This window comes from Limanda limanda, chromosome 4 (genome assembly GCF_963576545.1).
Source record: "Limanda limanda chromosome 4, fLimLim1.1, whole genome shotgun sequence".
In the NCBI taxonomy this organism is placed as follows: Eukaryota; Metazoa; Chordata; class Actinopteri; order Pleuronectiformes; family Pleuronectidae; genus Limanda; species Limanda limanda.
Window position 1 is genome coordinate 22,069,204 of NC_083639.1, and position 20,712 is coordinate 22,089,915.

At 40.6% G+C, this 20,712-nt stretch overlaps 1 protein-coding gene across 1 annotated transcript in view; it reads left to right on the forward strand.

Moving 5' to 3' along the window:
- The first annotated feature begins 500 nt into the window (after positions 1 to 500).
- fbln2 (fibulin 2) overlaps positions 501 to 20,712 on the forward strand; it is a 72,170-nt gene continuing 51,958 nt past the window's right edge. The window contains exon 1 of the mRNA XM_061070519.1: positions 501 to 2,370. Coding sequence (XP_060926502.1) covers positions 501 to 2,370 — 1,870 coding nt within the window. The remainder of the gene's footprint in view (positions 2,371 to 20,712) is intronic.

Genomic DNA, 20,712 nt, shown 5'->3' on the forward strand with positions numbered 1-20,712 from the left:
TGCCCTTTGGTCTGTGCTCCACTAATTGCTTCCATAAAGTGTATTTAGTTCCCAGCAAAGCTCAACGGCTGAAGCATTACAAAGCATCCCCTTCATGTTCAGTATCTGAACTGGACACACTGGATTGTTACAGAGGTTTTATGGAGATATGCATGGATGTGGTAGAAATTAGAGCTGGTTCCAGGTTTCATGATGGCAGTCTCCATAATGATGCTAAACAGTACTGCAGTGGATGTTAATGGGGAGATGTAGTCTTAATGTTAGGATAACTATGAGGCTGTTTGCATTGGACTCCCTTGTGCTCAACTATGGAGCCAGATGTTTGGTCTGCTTTCATTTTGAGAACTAAGCCTCTGTCTGCCTGTCTGTCTCTCCCTGTCTCCTATTTCTTGCAGTTGAGGTGATTCAGACGAGCAGAATGTGCCAGAATCCTTGAAGACGGACTGAAGGCCTTGGATGATACCCGGTCTCCTTTGATTGTTGTTCGTGCACCAGGTGCCATGGCCTGTCTCATAAGAGCTGAAGTAGCACTGCTGAGGTGTGCGTTGCTTTTTCTCTACGTGAGTGTCTGCTTGTGTCAGCGTGACTGCACCGGCGTGGACTGTCCCCAGCTGGACAACTGTATGGAAGAGGCGCTGGAAAGTGGCAGCTGTTGCGCTTCTTGCTTACAGAAAGGATGCACATGCGAGGGTTACCAATACTATGATTGTGTCAATGCTGGATTCAAGAATGGCAAAGTGCCAGAGGGAGATTCTTACTTTGTGGACTACGGCAGCACAGAGTGCTCCTGCCCTGCGGGAGGAGGCCGGATCATCTGCCACTTCATCAGCTGTCCTGAAATGCCACCGAACTGCATCGATATTTCAGAGCCTGCAGATGGCTGCATGCAGTGCGAACGCATCGGGTGTTCCCATAGCGGGCAAAAGTACGAGGCTGGACACTCATTCCACGTTGACCCCTGCCGGGTCTGCCACTGCCCCAACGAAGGGGGGGAGCTGATCTGCTACCCTGTGCCTGACTGTGATCCAAAGGAAGACCATAAACCCATGTTAGCTGAGACCACAGAGGAGGACACAGCCAGCAGGCGGGACGGTTACCCCTACAAGTACGACCAACAAGGCCATACCGATCAGCTGTCAACACCCTACCACCTTCTGCCTAATGGAAATCTTCCTCTCTTCAAACCATCAACATTTGATAAGGAGGAGCCAGAAGACTATGATTATGCTCCTACAGACCTTCCAGAGACCTTCCCTCAATCTCTGGTCTTCCCCACCCAGTCGTTCTCCTCAGACAAGGTCATACCTATGTCTGAAGGCTCTGACACGCATGACAGACCCTCTGCAAATCCGAGTTTTGACAGACCAAACAAGCTGGAGCTGAGAGAGCGATATGGAGTCCGTGACCATCCTGCACACAAAGAGGAAGTGACAGATGATCCCCTGGGAGAACAGCAGAGCACTGTCAGGCCACATATGTACGAGGACACCACTACTTCTTGGCAGCCCTCACAGGGTCTGACGAGTGTGCAGAGTGTCTCATTCGGTGATCAGAATACACAGACAGACTCAGAGAATCTATCGCATGCACACAGGAGATTTGGGAGTGACGAATTTCCACTGAACCATAGATTTGAGGTTAAAAAACACCCGGAGTATACTGATATGAGTTCAGAGAGTCCAATACATAATCAGAGACGCTCTGAGACTCAGACGCATCACCAAGATCCATTAGATAGGGTTATGCCCAAAGGTTCAAACGGTCACATCAATGATAGTCAACCAGTCAGAGCTACCGAGATTCAATCCAATCAACAGAGACGATCAGATGAAGTGAAATTTCCAATGTACACAGTCAAAAGTCCAGAGATCCCAATCCGTCCCCGGGGAAGTTCACATGGTCAAAAGGAATTCCAGGGTACAGTCGCACCAGACACTGAGGAAGGGGTGAAAGCAAAGGAAGAAGAAGAAGAAGAAGAAGGAGAAAAGGAAGAAAAGACAACTTTTCAGAGTGTAACTGAGGCTGGTGGAAAGAATGTGCCCTACAGGACAAACTCAGCACAAGAGGAGAAAAGCCACGAAGAGTCAGAGAGCAGCGACTCGACCAACAGGCACAGGAAGATTACACCCAGGCCCGGCACCATCTCCCCCAGGGGGCCTGAGTACCATACAACCCCTATGACCCTTTCTCTCACATCCACCACCATGCAGCTGCCGGTTGGGGTCAGCCTCCATGAGAGCGGAGAGCCAGGTCAAAGGCTGTTTGACCTTCACAGTGAAGACAGAGAGGAGGTGAAGGAGGTGAAGGAGGAGGAGGAAGAGGAGGAGGGCAAGAGCGACCGGCCTGTTTTCCTCAACATACCTGATGAAGGTAAGTGTAAAGATGCTTTTACACCAGGAGCATCACACTCAGTGCACACTCCGTTCAAACAAGTTTTTCTTTTCATTTATTCATTTTGAATCAAAGGCCGTTATTTATGATATGATGGTATGAATACAATTGACTCATCGATGCACGCTCAGTTTTCGAGTTACAAATCAAGTAACGTTGCCAGACATTTCCCAAAGTAGTTGTTACACCTGGCTGAGTTTGAAATATGGACAAATCAAAGATGTGATGAAGGCTGATGGAAACAATTATTTCCGACCTACTTCTACACTGCTGTACCTGCCTCTACTTCTTCAGTTGTGGAAGAAAACATGTCAGGATGCTGTCCATTGTTGACAGCCTAAACAAATAATATTCCAGAGGCATCATGGAGCACAGCAACATCATTTTATTGGTTGTAAAGCAATAAATTGATAAATGACCTGGCCAGTTTACAGTATTGACATTGCAGTGCAGAAATGCTAAGTGTTTTATTGTCAAATTCTAGTGTGTGTAGCAGTGTAGTGAAATGTATCCACCTGTGTTTTTACTCTGTAAGCTGTAGTTTTTTAAGTAATATTTTGTTGTTCTGCTTGTGTACACTCGAATAACAACATAAATGTAAGTGGTGCGATATTGAGATTTGAAATGGTTCAAACAATGGCACATATTGCATATCAACCCCTGTGTAAAACCATGATGTATCAGAGGGTCTTGGATACATTTAAATAAAGGTATATTATGGACATTTGAACAATAACATAACAAATGGTGTAAGACAGTGATTCAAAAGTAAGAATGACAGATCGCTCAAGCTCGTTTAAACATGTATTAATTGTTAATTTGGCCACTAGATGGCAGTCAGATAAACAGCTGTAGCATGACAACCCAAGAGTTAGCAGATCGTTATATGTGTCTCTCCCCCTCAGCTGATTCACAGATGCACAGTTCAGGATCAAGTGCAAGAACATAAAAACTAAGTTACATTTGTAACCAAAGACACTTGATGGGATTTGACTAAAATAGATACATGATTTCCTCATTGCGTATGTCAAAGCCTTGACACTAATCATGACGCTGCATACTTAGATTTTCCACATTCATGCTGTTAGATTGGATACTGGGTCAGTGCCATCTTTCTGAACTTGTTATTTTCAGTAATGCTGTGTGGGTGAACTCTCACTAACTTTAATGTCAGTGCACAGACCTTCTTAAATTAGCAACTTTTCCCAGCGTGTTTCATGATAATGTTGGATTTTGAAGACTGGAGTGTTTCAGAGGTTCCAGGAAGGAGCAGTCTGATATCCGCCCACGCTGGTGGCTCAGAAGTGCAGAGAGAGTTACTGGGAAATATTTTTTGACAGCTGCATCAATTTGGGTCAAATCTGTGGGTCTGTGTAAAGTTTTTCCATGTTCGTCAGATTCGGTCCTTTGATAAAAGGCAGGTGGTGTATGGAGGGTTTTCACAATTTTTTAAACTATTAAACCTTTTTCTTTTATGCATTGCTTTAGTTGTAAGAGTTATTTCTGCGATGCAGTCTAGAAAGAATTTTCTTTAATTTGTTCTTCTGAAGTTTTCTAAGAAATCGTAGAGATTCATGTCACGTTCTTAAACTGCTGAAAGCTTTGCATATGTTTTATAATATTGAGCAAATCGTGCTGTTCTAAAGTTTGAGATTAATGAAAAACTAAAGACGGCGCTGCACCGGACTCAAACGGTAAACATTTTTTTGTCAGCAGTGAACATAAATTACCGCAAAAACATTACATGGGATACAACACATTCAGTGAAAGCTTTATTAGGAGAAAGTGAAGAAAAAATAGTTTGATTTGAGCTTTAGTCAAAACACAGAAGAGAGAGGGGGAAGGAAAGAGAGAAGGAAGGTGCACAGAGTTATCTGTATGTAGAGACTCATTGGAAACACAGCCCTGCAGGTGAGCCCTCAGCTGAGCGCCTGTGGATACTCGACCTGAGCCTGACGGACACATCAGGACTGGACATGCCGGTTCAGAAAAAATCTTTTGTATAATATTCGGATTCAGGCCCGGCTCGGAGTGGTGTGGTGCGGTTGCATCTCCTGAGCTGTCTCATCTCAGAACAGAAATAAACCTGGTTTTCAGAGTTAACAGGCTTCACTTGGATGGAACCTTTTAACTCAAAGCTGAATCAGTCAAACTATACAACATGTGACTTATTTAATATGTAAACACCAGTGTGTAAAACCTAAAGATGGGTGACTATTTTGGTGACTAATTATTCTCCTCTTCAACATGTGTTTTAAAGGTGATATATTTTGCAGTATAGACCAAATATTCTGTGCGTGTTCTCCTCTGAACCATTTCCAACTTGTCTGTCTTTTTTAAGACAAAAATTATAAAATAATATGGTAATTTAAATCTATTTTAAATAAAAGTACAAATTGTTATTTAACTAAGCATCTCAGTTGTCAAGCGTGCGTAAGAGTAGATTCTGTTCTTACATAGGAACAAATCCAAGATAAGAAAACATTGGTGAATGTCAGAATCTTATTCAAAACTGCGTAAGTGAGGTTTAAGGAGAAGTTTCCTCTTAAGAACTGTTGTTGAATGAGGCCCAATTCTCCCCTCTCTGTCCTGTTATAAACACCAGGTCAGGCCATATGTCATGAGCGTATGGAAGGAGTGGTGACACTCGCCAGTCTCTAGGTATCTGAGCGGGAACATAAATAGTGAGCCCCGGCAGTGAACATCCTCTCACAGCAGTCACCGCCATCGCTCACCCAGAGAACAAGGCCCGGCCACTGTTTTTACTGCACATTGCCTCAGCTCTCCCAGAGGAGACAGGCGGACGGACGGACAGGCTTGAGTTAGGATTCGGCAGTAAATTCTCTCTGGCCTCCAGCCTTCAGCTAGTTTTATCTCAGAGGTGGGTCTTAGATTGAAAGATTTTCATTTGAAAGATTTATAATCTATGTTTTATTGTTTTTTACTGCCCCTCAGTGTCAACATCGTGAGTGGTGCTGTGATATCTGCTTCTTGGATTTATAGAGGGTTTTTCATCTTCAAAGTCACATGGGTTAGGGGGGATTTGTCACTGTTCATGATAAATACAAATGTCTTCTATTTCTTTAAAAGAAATTGGAAAAGCCCAATTCACCTGTACAGATGTATCAGAAATACATTTTCTAAATCAGCTCATGTAACATCTGTCGTTAGCCAGAAGTACACAGTAGAACGTGTGAGAGAGTTCTACACACTGATTGTAGAGTGAAGCAAAAGGAGGGTTTATTTAGCTGAAAATGTCAATATACGAACAATTGTTCTATATACGAAAAGCAGGCCATGCTCTTTAAATGGAATATCTATTAGTTATGTGATCCATTGCGGATGCATAAGAAATGACTGTGTGCAACATGAGGCATTAGCAGATCCAGATGTTGGTGCCCCGGGGGCCTCTATATGCAATACACAGTTACACTGTACACTCTAGTTACTAAGGCTGTTTTAACAATTTTCACATGTTGGGGCTTCAAGCTTCAGTTTGAATTACAAACAAATATTTGTCGGGGGCGCAGCGAGAGATCAAGACAAAAATTGGCCGTAAATTGTTTACTTCTGCAAGAGAACACAACCACACATGCCTTGAAGGCTTCAATTGAAAAGCTGCAGTTTCACTTCGAATGTGGTGATGTCTCACAATTCCGAACCTCATCGTGGTCCGGTTGCTTTAAAAGTTCAACTGTTAAGGTGGAAGCACAGGTACCAGCCAATCAGATCACAATAATGCAAACACAGGTCCTGCCTGACACAGAGGAGCTGCTGTAGCTGGCATGTCCTTATCTGGGGTCTCATTTGTAACCGTTGCGTACGCACAAAACGGGGCCTGAAACGTGCGTACGCCTCTTCGTAGGCTAACGTTGGGATTTATAAAAACAACTTGACAGGAAAATGTGAAAAATGCGCGACATGTATGTTGCACACAAACCTTTTAATTAAAAAATATATAAAACAACTTTAAGCAAATTACGTTTAGATTCCATTTAACAGCGGAGTTACAGAGCCGAGTCATTAATAGGTTTTAATAATATCTTCTAACACTTTGCGTGTATCATCAAATCACTGCAGTGAACGGGACTGTGCCATCAGGTGCACAGGAGATCACTTACAACAGGGGTTTTCAACTGGTTTTGTCCCAGGGACCACCATTCTGACTAGAAAGTAATTTGCGGCCCACTGATGTGCCTACGTGTGTGTGTACGTGCGTGCATGTGGATAGAAGGAAGTTTTAACATTTGGGTTTCCATGTTGGTTTTGTTTAAAAACCTCAAACAAATCTAGAAAAATCTGTGAAAAAACAACAAAAACGGTTGATTTCCAGTGCTTAAGAATTGAAAACAAAATTTAAATGCAGTTTGTAGTTGTACCGCATCTCAGAACCATATGTATATCAATATATAACGTTCATGACTTAAATGTACAGACATGTAGCTGACATGTTGAAAGAACGTTAAAGTAACGGTGATTAATAACCACCAGGGGGCCGCAGACCACCAGGGGGCCGCGGACCCCCGGTTGAAAACCCCTGACTTACAAGAAATAATATCCTTACAAATAATAATATCCCAGAGGAGGTGAGGATCCACTGATGTGAGGGAATCGGTCCGATGAATAAATAAATACTGCCGTGACAGTGTACACTAGATCCTTTTTTTATTTCAGGCTCCGTTCTTTTTATCGTCTTCACTCTCACACAGTGTGTTATCCACAGCAGCGGCAGAGTATCAGTGTATTTTCTTTATTAAGGACATCACTGCTGTCCCATAAAATCGTTCTTCATCTCTGAGTCCACATCACTGACAAACACCTCAATTTCAGTGTCAAAAAGTTTCACTTCCTCTTCTCATCGCTTGATGCCGTGACTCTGTCAGGCCTCACGGTGGAAACCCATTGGTCAGCAGCAAAATTTAATATTCATGCCGTGCTTTGCATTGACCATTTATGGTTGAAAGTGGGCGAGTGGAGGGCGGACTTGAAAGCAGATCCACGTACGAACTTTTCCAGGTGGACCGTGATTTATAAAGCGAACATTGTGTTCAGGTGTGTGTGCACAGGGCTTTATAAATCTGAATTTTCTTTTGGGTACGCCATTTCCGGCTTTTGTGCGTACGTACACTTTTAGTATGAATCCTACCAGTGTTTTATAAATGAGACCCCTGGTTCTTTATTGTAAGTGTTCTTTTCCTTTTGGAATACTTGGACAGCTATCATGGCATGTTAACTCGACAGCTATGTTGTGTGTCTGAAGTGGGGACCTATGATTGGATGTTGTAATTACGGTGATCGTATCAGCACCAAGTGTCAGGCATGTCCACTGTCAAGCATTAAATCCAGACCCTTGACTTTTGCGCCATCGTGAAGCAAAGATAGGAAAGAGAAAGGTGCATTCCAGCATTCTGCTAATACCAGGAAGTTAGTTATTGTAGGTCAGCCCTTTAATTTGGACTCCTCCCTAATACTGTCATCAGTACCCGCAGCAGTGACTTCGACATGCAGCCCACGGAGGCGTCTGATGGTTAAAATGAGTGTCAGAATTCATTTCAGGGTGACTTGCACTCATGGAGGGTATTATTATCTCTGATCTCCCTCTCAAATCACGGGAAATAAAATGGTAAATGGTCTGTATGTGTATATGTCTAGTCTTGATGAGATCTCAAAGCTCCTTATAGAAGAGTTTTAACCATTTACCCATTCACACACAAATTCATATAGTGCATCTACAGAATGTGCAGCACTTTCTCTACCATACATAACTCACACACTGCACAGCTGTCAGGGACAATATGGGGTTCAGTATCTTGCCCAAGGACACTTTGACAAGTACAACAGGGGAAGATTGGGATCAAACTGTTTGAGGATGACCCGCTTTACCTCCTGAGCCACAGTCGCCCTCCGATGCTGTTTTAAACTCCAGAGCGTGTCTAAAAATCATCACGTTTCATTAAGTTTTCTTTCAGAGTAAGTGATAGCTGTCAGCTGTCAGTATAGGACCTGCTAGTAGCTCATTCATTATTCTCATAGTATCATGTTGCCAGAATGTAAATGGATTATCTTGGTTTTGAAGGACCTTGATCATAGAGTTCAATCAAAGGCATCTTATAATGTGTCTGAACCATTGTAAATGCAGGATCCAATGCAGCACTATTGTATTGAATCAGAGATTGTACAGCTGTTGTTTTACTCTGTGTGTCCGGCCCTCCAGTAAAATCATGTGGGACATACACGCTCAACACATTGAATCAAGGGCTTTTTAAATAGAGCATGTGGATGAAAAATTATCTATTAGGACTTCTTAATCTATTAGGAGGCTGGTGTTAATCAATTAATCCTTTAATGAGATAATGTAATTACATAATCACTGTGTGCCCGCCCGCTTTGATTTATTATGAGGCCGTGTGCACATTGATACATGAGGAGAAACCTCTGTTCAGCCGCTGGAGGATCAAGACCTGATCATAAAGCTTCATCCCGAAAATGACACATTGCTTTGTGTTGTGGAGCCTATGCAGGAGGAAGGGTTTAGACTCTAAACCCTTCCTCTTAACTTTTCTAAACTTTAGAGAGAGTTATCTGTCAGTTCGTCACAGAGCTGGCTCATCATCTCGGAGCAGCACCGGCAAACCTCTATGCAGGATTTGTCAACTCTTAAACATCTTAATAGAAACTTCCCAATGTTTTCCTGAAGCTGGCCTTGGGTTTATCTTTCAGACGAGAATAGGCAAAGTGTGTCTCACAGGTAACAGCTACAGTTACCTGATTATAGTTTACTCAGTGTCACTTTTTGAAGTTTTTATAAAGTCGCACTGAAATATTTTTTAATTTTTTGTCTTTATACCTTTGGGCTTATACCATACTTTTATTGTTTTAGGAAGTTGAAAAATGGAATCATTGCTTATTCATGGCTGCTTAGATATAACTAGAATGTAGACTGCGACAGTTAGAAAAATCATACTTTCTCTGCCTGCTAGGTTCAAACTGGTTTACAATAAAGCTACAAAAGTTAATATAGGTTACTTTATTTGTACCCTTAGGTAAATTTGTTCAGATCAACAGGAAATGAATCATCAAGTAGTCTGATAATAGATTAATAGTCATTTTTTAATCCGTACAGTTTAACTTTTTACAGTTGTAAAAAGTGTATGCTTCTTTAATTGGAAAAGTATCTCATACCATATTTAATAACTGTTTCTTACACAGTGTAAGACATCTAATGAGGGAATCTTGAGCTTTTTCATTGGCATTCATCTGCATTTTTCATATTTTCATATGATGTATAGACCAAGCAATTAATTTTAAAGGATTGTAAAAATAATCAGCAGATTAATTGACTAATCATTAGAGGAAACCCTCCTTTTGCTTACTTTGAGTGATTCCTTTCTCGCATGTGTCAAATTAAGGAAACAAGGTGTGAGGAGTAATGCACAACAAATGTCACAGGGGTTTTACAGTGAAAAAAAAAGGGGAGAATCAATATAGTTAATTTGGATGATAAAATCGTAAAGGAAGAGTACGGGATAGATCAGCAGCGTGTTACAGCATCTGTGTGAGTCATTGCTAAATGTCAGCGTGCAGAAGAAATACATGTTTACATTGGGATGGAATGGGTCAAACTGTAAAATTGACAGTGTAGGCTTAAGATAAACACAGAACAGGGGTATATCATTGATGACAGCATCGGTTGAAGCAGGTCAATTCACAGCACCACAGGACACAATGAGACATCTGCACATTGGTCAGAGTATCCTGGCACTGATATTTTTGGGGAGGGGGGATGAAAATTTGGTGATCTATTTTAGGGGTCTTTTGGGGTCATATAAATCAGGAGAGATTTAAGGAGAAACTAATGAGAAAGTAAAAATGGAATGAAAAATAATTTATTGTAATCGAAATAGTCTTTGGTGAAGACCCTCCCTTACACTGTTGGTTCTGATGAGGGATGGAGTTTGGAGCTGGGATTTATATGATGGGCTTTTGGATGACTAGAGCAGATGACCTGGTGCTCTAAGTTGAGGTGGTGAAGGGCTGGAGGTGGGTCACTCAGGGACATAACTTCAGTCTTAGTGATGAATGATACGGACTGACCTTGAGAGTACACTGAGATTAAAGGTAAATCCGACTGACTACTGGCTTGTATGGCAGTGCTATGAAAGCCATGTCACCCACGTCACTCTCAGGTAGTTTTGCTCTTTAGTTGGTTAAATCGGCTTTTGCAGTATGAAGAGTTGACTAAATATTCTACTTTCCGTGTCCGCTGAGAGTTGCGTTCTCATTCCGGTCACACAAACATAACCATGGTTCCAGTCATACTGGTGTTGCCGGCATGCTTACCTGATCCCACACTCCATTCGAGTAAGTGGATATATTGCTCCTGCAGAATGCACAGTCAATCCGTACAGTCAGCGCAGTCACAAATATCTGGCAGACGTTAGTATACGGGTCAGTGCGTACCCAAGCAGACATGGGTGGATTACATCCTTTACATCACAAGAACTATAGCTGACTGCAGTGGACAAAACTATGAATTTGCCTTGAGTGTCAGATTACTGTGGGTTATATTGTATTAGATTTTTTTCTGGAAATTGTGGAATCTCAGTTTCTGCGAGTCAACCCTCCTATCAATCTACATTATGATGCGCCTCATCAACTTTCTATAGATTCTACAATATTTTCCTGGTTTGTAGAAAGTAACTTTTTGCAGTGTAGTACACCCCCTGCCCACAGGGCGTTATAATAAATGGCACTGAGCTGGTCAGATATTCTTAAACAGTCTGTCTGGGTGATCGAGTGGCTGCTCAATCTAAAGAGGATGATTTATCTGTCAGGTGGCTGCTTCAAAGTCTATGTCCCTGGACTTAGGTGAGTCAGTCCTGACGTTACTGTCACCATAAATCAGCCATGATGGCAACAGCTGTCTGAAGCCTGTGTGGGGCCCAGATTTCCATCTGTTACATCTCTCTGCTCAAGACATGTTTGTAGACATTTACGATTCACCCAAAATGGACAAAAAACAAATGCTGGTCTCTGTGTCACTCATTTCATTTGTGTTGCATTAATTGTTTTGAAATGAAAATTGTAAGTTTTTAAATCGGAATGTACTCTAACTGTGACACAAACCACTTGACCGTTAGATCTCACACATCAAATAATAAGTACACCTGACAGATGAGTACTGGACAAAAAACACAAGTTAACATTTTGTAAAAGCCTGCATTTATGTATAGATTAGTATTAAAATATGGGAGTTTTAATTTCTTTTTGTCAATGTTTAATAATAATAATAATGTTTATTATTTGATGTGTGAGGTCTAACAGTCTAGTGGTTTGTGTCACAGTTACAGTACATTCCAATTTAAAAACGTACAATTTTCCTTTCAAAACAATTAATGCAACACAAATGAAATGAGTGACACAGACACCAGCATTTGTTTTTTATCCATTTTGGGTGAATCGTAAATGTCTACAAACATGTCTTGAGCAGAGAGATGTAATACTGCAATATTTTATTTATATTATCTATATCCCGATACACGATATATTTTTTTTAATCTCATCTAAATCACTCTACAAATGTTAAATCCATAAAAGTCCAGGGGAAGTGGCTAAGCTTGCGGACGTTAGCGTTTCTGACGGTCCATGAATGCACCTCATCGGAAGAATCATTCGTAAACTGATTCGTTCAGTTTAGCGTTCACAAAGAATATGAACAAACTGTCAAAAAACATCTCTGAACTCTCGTAAACTCCCTAGGACTCTTCACTTTATTTCTCTCCGTGCTGTCTGAGTCTCTCCCCTCCTCTACTGATATACTCTGCTGTGAGAGGGCCATGAGAAGAGAGAAGCCAAACTCAAAGAGAATTTCATGCTGACAGCTTAAAACATTCACATGAAAATGTAGAGTCATTGTTACAAGTGGTTGAAGCCGCGATACATCAAGTATAGTAGATATATCGCCCACCCCTAGATAGACGTACCTCAGTGTTACAGAATGATAAAGAAACAATGTTTCACCTTCCTTTTGTAAATTGAATTAAATTGATATGTTATCAATTGTCATTGGAACAATACAGGGGTTGTTCTGTCAATGTCTTTAATAGGAAAATGCTATTTTTGTTGGTTTTTATGTGTTGGATATATTACACACATGAACGGGTATAAGAACAGTGAATGCATCTACATTCAAATGAGGTGCAATTCAAGCTGCTTACTGGATCTAATGTATGTGTGGCTGCAGAGTTATGCCAAGAACTCAGTATTTGTTAGGACATGGAAACAAGACAGATGTATCACCAAGCTTTAATGTTTATAGTTACATTTTTCACAGTGAGTTTCATAGTCACGATGGTACAGTTATGGTCGATCGTTTTCTGAGGGCCTTTGAAGAAACACATCAGTCAAACCAAAAGAACAAGTTGTACATGGGGAAGCTACAACAGTGAGACACGCAAGTAGTTGTTCATTGTTCTTGTGCACATTGAACACATCACACAAGCATTTACAGTGTCGTTTGGAAAAATATGTGAACCCCTCAGCTAATGAAAAGCTAACTTCAGTAGTCCACTCAGTGAAACCATATTGAAGGGCTGAGTTGGACCATCTTTGACTTGTGGATGGTCTATGAGTACAAACACTGGAATGGTATCCCTTTAAATTTATGCAGAACTACTAAAGCAAAGTACCAAACATTTTAAATATAAATACATATTTTTCTATAAGGAGAATATAAAACAGGGGATTTATAGACAGCACAAATATAAACGCTGTAGCTGAGAAAATAATCTGAAGATGTCTTAAAATTACCTATAGCACTGTATGTGCAAAACTAAATGTAATGGAGGTAAAGAATTTGAGGCATAACCACACAGCGCTGAGTGCTATCTGGATTCTGTGTGCCTCTGGAAACCATCGGATTCAAGGTCCCACAAAGTCCCTGGGGAAAAGTGCAATCAAAGGGCCTGTCACACTTTCAGGATCTGACAGATAGGATGGTCGGGGAATCTGCCCTACACAATGTGGACTGCCAGCTAATGGCTGACTATGTTGTTACACCTCAAAGAGAAATGGAAAAAAAGAAAACATTTTCAAATGATCATTTATACAGTGTCTCTTTCAAGTCCATCAACATCCAGCAGACTGGCAGACCTGCGTTTAAGTCGTCTGCATGTGTTCAGTAAACGCCGGACAAAAAGTTTCCATCTGCTCATCTATAATCACTTCTTCCTCTGGGATATACTGTACAATAGCAAACATTGAGCTGGAAAAATGAGACTTTGATCAGAAATCTGGAGCCAATCCAAGCAGGGGAGTATGTACACAACTGTGTCTGCATGTCTGGATTAGTGAAATGATTTGCAGCTTCAAAGGACTTATCATACAAACAGGCCAAAGTGAGCTGTGTGTATAATGAGGAAATGCTGCAGCACATATGACGCTGGGTCAAGTGACTGGATTTCTTGGCTTATATCACATCACATACTCATGTATCATGTTGAAGCACTCGTCACGTGCATTAAAGGATTCAAACCACATACAGAGCACTAAACCACTGCAGTGGGTTTTACTTATGCTTCATATCATATCTTTTTCATTTTAGATATACAGGGTCTGCCACTCGCAGTTAATTGCTAGGTCTAGACTAGAGGGCATGGCACAAGTGCATTTATCCAATTTTGTGGTTTAACATTGAAAAAAAAAGTCACTTCAACAGGATCAGACATGGATCAAATTGAGGTCTAACATGCAAGCAATCAATCAGCGTGCCATAGTGTCCTATACCTGGTTGGATATGGTTGTGTAACGGGTAAAACTAATATTTGGTGCAGGCACAGTTAAAATCGTCTGCCCAAAAAACTGTCCCTGCCGACAGCGAAATTAGTTGTAGGTCAAAATCTATTACATTAGGAAGTGGTGAAGATGTTGCCAGATGCTGTGCTGCTCTTTAAAGTGCCAAATAGTATTAGCTTCTGATAAACAAGCTGCCTCAGCATGTATTCACTGAGGATACACGTTGACAGCTGTAAAAGCACAGGTGCTGCCACAATCTCTCCAAGAGCGTAACACAATCACAAAAACGGGAGTACAAGGAGGCAGGTTTCCATTTGATATGAGTGACTGTGTATGTTGCATGTGTTTTATCCCAGGTGACAGTTCAGAAGGGGGTGTGTCATATGCAGATGCAGGTTTGCAATAATGGACATGTGCAGGACTCTGGGGTACCATCTCCCATTCACTTTAAAAGCTTGGTGTTCTCGTACCTTGGTGGATTGGGTCTTACACTTCATGTACTAGCAGACCATCTGCACCAACAATTGGCCTGACCGCACCTCAATTTAAGACCAACAAGTCTTATCCAGGAATCTGGAGCTTGCTAGCCAGAGGCGCATTCATGCATTGATTGACAGCCAGGACCTCCCACCTTTGACTTCTCTGATTGGACATAAGGACTATCGCTGCTTTGCTGCCAGGCTGTGATTCTGTATCACTGAAGCCTTTGGCAGAATAATAATGATGGTAATATCCATAATAAGATTTGTGTTGAAGAATTTTTCAACAAGCAAATGTAGCTTTGATAAGGCTTCATGGTGTCTCGGTTCTTTTCACATCAATTTTTTGGGGATTTCACTACTTTCTACTACTAATTTCCAAGGTCATTAATGGACTATCTGAGTCCACTAAATTTATAGGTTGTCTGTTTCCTGGAGCAGGGAACAACATTGATTTTAGATAATGAATTTTCCTTTAACTGTGTGAGACAGAATACAGTGAATCTGAGTTTTTTGTGTCACTGAGTTTTGGGGATATTGACAATCAGAAAAAACATTTTGTTGCAGTTTTTATAAATCACTGTCTCACAAATCCTGTCATTTATTTGCTTTGTTAACATCATATTTATCACATTTTATAAATCTGAAAGATAAAATACAAGTATTTAGTCTGATAATGTAAACATTTGATGATTTTATGAAATTTGAACAAATTTGCTTCTTATTGAGCCCTGATTACTGGGTTGACACCCTATTAGGATCAGTGTGCATCAGGCTACTGTGTTTTTGCATTAACCTTGCCATCAAAAGGTCTAGTGGGGCAACACATGTAAGCAATTACTTAATTTGAATGTGAAACTGAAAGTGACCACTGAACTTCAACTGAAGCTCTGATGGCACAGTGTGCACCATAAAATGCACAGCTGGCCAAAGTTAACGTAACTATTTGTATGTTTTGCTATCAGCACATAGCTGATGTTAGCATTAACTGCTGTTTATTAACAAGCCTAGCAGAAATCTTGAAAGTTCAGCATCAAACTTCATTACTTTAACTAACTTGCTGAGCAGCAAGCCTTTGTCTTCATTTTCTGATAGCTTGTCACTTTCTGTGTGCTAAGTATGAAGTTGGAGTCAGGGAAGAAGCCATCATGCTTCTGATTGAAAGCTGAAGAATTAAGACATATCTGGTTTGGTCAGTGTAGACAACTGTTAATGTACTATTGTAGTATGGATGTTGTAGTGTAAACTGTGTTGACATTTCACTTAAGATAGACTTTTGCTATGTTTTGACGAACCTAGCTGTCACTTGTTTCTTGCCCTGCTGTGAAACTTAGCAAAGACGTCTCATGTTACATTACATTACATTACATTTAATTTAGCTGACGCTTTTATCCAAAGCGACTTACAATAAGTACATTCAACCCCGAGGGTACAAACCAAAAACAACAAGAATCAAGACAGTACAATTTCTTCGAAATAAAGCAAAACTACAAAGTGCTATAAGTAAGTGCCATTCTAGTGCTACCAAAGTGTTAGTTTCAAAAAGTGATTAGTTTTTTTTATTTTTTTATTTTTTTATTCAAGGTACAGTCGGAAGAGGTGTGTTTTTAGTTTTCGGCGGAAGATGTGTAAACTTGTCAGGTTGCCGCCCTTTAACTTGGTTAGTGCATTGCTTTTATTACAGATAGAAATAATGGTCAAATATAAAAACCTAATTTCTGATAAACCCTAACTTCCCTTTTAGTGCCAAACACAGCAAATGTTGTTCATTGGAACAGACGTGGTATTTCCTACACTAAATGACTTCAGCATGGCTGTTTACCACCTGCTTCATCAGCTCAGCAGTGTCTGCTGTAATTTAGCTCACAAATCCATCGTTGGGACAGGATAAGGCGGCAGAGATTTCCCTGCAGTTGGTCTTCGAGAGACACAGAGAGTTTCTGGCCCAGCTCCATGTCATCAAGACAAACTCATCGTGTCTATAATGCTCTCCTGTCCCAGCACAGCCCTGGCATCTGCTCTGAATGCTTCTGCTTCCAGTTACTAATTATATACAATTTAAATGATCCCATCCAGGTCACCTTTAAAAAACTTTCAAAAGGCTATTTTTACATTACAAGATCAAGCAAACAGAGGATTTAAAGTTGCTAAAGCCATTTGTACGTTGTCCTTGGCTCTGCTGTGTGCAATTTTAGCCAACTCCAACTCTATAACCCAAATATTTCCTCCATTAACGATATAGATTAGGAACATTCTTATTGTGATTATTTATAATGACTATCTCAGAAGGGCAATTTAATTAGTACAGGAGATTGTGAGGGTGAAGTTTCGAGACAGGTGCAATATTTGAATTGTCTTCTTAGAGCTCTTATCTGCGATTATTTTAGAGATCTTCAGGGTAATGGGGCAGTTATCCGCCAATTTAGTTTAAGACAGAAACTGTTGTTATTTTCCAGCGCCCATGATATGGGCGTATTATGAAGATAGTAACATGTCTTCATGTGCCTACAGAGGCAGGTGCACGAGGCATGTACACATGTTAAAAAATAAAATACGTGTTTGAGATAATCATTCTCTTACTGCCTGGCAAAACAGCCCTTCTAAAAACAAGTCACCAAGGTGGAAGCACACCTGGGTTTTAAAGGAAATGGGAGATGCCGATTTATTGGTTTATTGCATGGTACGCAATGTCACCCACACTGTTTTTGCAAATTTCATCGTTAAACAATCAACTTCTAACCTGTTATTTCAATATTATTACTTGCTGTGCACTCTCACTGTGCAACGTGAGTACTAATTCTTCATCCTTATCTTGACAAAATGAGGTGGGGAACCACAGGACATACCAAGGTTGTAGGCTTAGCTTTGTCATTTTGCATTACTGCAAATATCAGTGGGATTTGAAAGATTTTCTTACTTGTGGAAGATAAGTTTCAGCTGTGATGGTTTATTTTCCTACCTGCCACTTGGCTTCAGCATACTGTTCAGGGGATTCTTTTTGAGCTGCTGCAGGATTCACCTTGGTAGATGGATTTTTGCCAGATCAGGCTATTGAAGTGAAAACATCAGGAGGAAAACCTTTCAAATGAAGTCAACCAGACTCAGCAGCAGGCCCAAACCATTAGGATGTATAATATTGCTTCCAACAGTATCAACTTGACCGAGACAGGGTGTCAGTAACTCATAGGCAGAGCAATGGGACACATCCCAGTTATTTGTGATGTCAGTGGAAGCTCTTTCTGATTATCAGCCAGAGATGGATGGTCCTCAGGTGAGCCTGCGACCTCTCCCTCTCCAGTCTTGTGATCTAGCACTAAATCTTCAAGTGGTAAGATATATTTTCTCTTACTGGGTGTGAAAGCAGTGTAACGTGTGCTACATGGTAGGGTTTCATTATTACCTCGGACCCTATAGGAAGCTAGTTTGACCCCTCATGCCTCAACACTGCTCGCATACCTGTCCCTGGGTAATTATGTTGGTGTGAAGGTCTGCCTTCTGTATCACCCCAATCATACAACCTATACTGCATTCTCTGAGGAGGGAGCTAAACACACAGACTGCACAGTTGACGACCTGGAGATATGAACCTCAGATGACTTCACATGTTGGTGTTTCAATGCACAGTGCACAAGCCAGAGGCGTACGCCAGTGTTTACATAGTGGCCTAGAAATACACACTGATCCTAACTTTGACCGATCACATTAGTGTCACTGTATTGTTGTCTCTAAGCAGAATTTGGCACAAAAAGAACGTGTACCTCCTTTATTTCCACTGCCTTCGGCTTTTTTCCTCAGCTTTGAATGGAATGTGACTCACTATCTGTCTGTGCGTAAAAAATCCGAGACAGTTTTTTTTTTTATCGTCTTTGTTATTCCCAACAATGGAGAAAATGTCTCTTAAGATGTCTGCATTAAAATCTACGAGTCGAGCATAGATATGGTCTAATAATCGATTGATTGATGTTCATCTTCTGTTATATTTCTTGCATATAACTCCGCTTGATAGCTTTCTTCCACATATCTTAACTGGATCTGTGGAAGCCTGTCAGCGCAATCTCCTGCTTTGTTCTCAGCCTATGTCAGAGCCATTTTGCTCATGGGGCTCGTTGGCAGAGAGCAAATCCTCCAAATAAAAGCGGATGATGATGTAGAGTGGGTCCCTCATCTGTCACAGAGGTTGTTCCTCTTATCTGCGACTGTGCAGAGATAGCTGGGTCATGAGAGCGGGCTGTCTGCTTTTTTTATGACCCCAGTCACGCTGCTTTTACAGTAAAGTGGAGCATTAAATAGCTCATCGTGCAAAAAAACAACATTTTTATCTGTGCTTGAATGAGTTAAGCTTGAGTCAAAGTCAACAAACACTTGAATATGCTGTCTTGTTTTAAAAAAAATGTCTTTGGTGTTTCTTCTTCTGAGCAGTGGACGTAATTAGGGAAACAAAAGAATGTTATTTTGCATCTAATCAAGGCAACAAGGCCTATTGTAATAACAGTTTTATGAGTGGATCATGTGCAAGAGTTGGAAGTCGAGGTTTAAAGCCAAGAGCATTCTGCTGCCAGAGCTGTTTGAACTGAAGTGAAGACAAAGTGAGACATTTTGTGCCTTTACTTAACTATCTAATATAACATATTGCAACTCGGGTCACTTCACAAAAATTCAAATAACTAAATCCTTTCTCTCTTTTATCTATTGGTTGTGGTATGCATATAGCTTTGGTTTTATTTGCCCATTTGGTTCATTTGGTTCATTCAGTGACATTTCAGCCTTTACCAGAATACAATGGACAGAGGAATTTTGTAAAGGAATTTATAAAACCTCAACAACATCTCCAGAAACAGTGTTTTGTTCCTCTGAATAGTGCAAGAAAAGAAGTGAACAATTTTCATTGGAAATATTTTGGTCTGCATGAAGTAAAACACATGAAACACTGGAGGTTTGTGAGATAGCACAGTAGGCTTTACTATCATTTAAGGTGAAACAACCCTTGGTCTACCAACCCAAAGTCTAATGCATAAAGACCATGAAAAAAATATTGGAAAGAGCTTTATAGTGGCTGGGAGCCAACAAGCTAAAGCTCTTAGAATAGACATGTGAAATTATTACAATTAATGTGTAGGAGACTTACTGATCTAATGACAGAGTAAAAAGGGGCTGTTTATATGAGTGAAATAAAGCAAAGGCCAAACTAAATCTACAAGGTGCCAGTGCTGCAGCGAAGAGAGATCCACACTGGAAAGGAGGATTGTTGGAATGTTCACATACAAGCTTCTTCCAGTCTTCCAACTTGGATTGATACTGATTTTCACATCTTACTCACGGTGAGACATGGGGAATATTGGGACGTCTGGGACCTTCATGCAATTTCCTGCTTTTCTCAATTGATAATCCGATTTTGTAGCCGGTTTCCCGTCATAGAAATCATTCTTGAGTATCTTCTCTCTTTCTCAGTACGCAATATTGCCTTTATATTAGTAATAATATGAGTTCAAGGGCATGCCAGGACATGTGTTTATTGACTGCTGATGGCTTCTTCTTCCTTCTGTTGGAAAAGCGTTCAAAAAGGGGTTTATTTAAATGTTTCAACTCTGGCAGAGGAGAGATGTCGGTCTGAAAGAGTCTCTTGGATTTTGTTGCCAGGAATTCAGCTCTGTTACACTCTGCTTTCAGGGCCATGTCTCGTCCACAGATCAGATCTCATCCAAACTGTAGCTGCTGTTGGTGGACTCTTACCACGATCAATTTGCCTGATGCTGACAACTTTAAACATAATGAAGTATGAAGAGAGCAGGTGTCACAGAATACGGGAAATGACTCATTACTCTTAATTTGGTGTAACAAACCCAACGTTTCTGCTTTTTTCCCCTGTTAAATGTTTTTTGGAAATTGTTTCTTGTCATGGGTGACAGGCAGAGGATGTTGTACCTTGTACATAATGTATAGCCCTATGAGGCTATATAAATAAAACATTTATTTGATATAGGCATGGTAATATTTCATGTTAATATAAAGCTAAATCAGATTAAGAATTTATTAATCTATCATGCTTGTC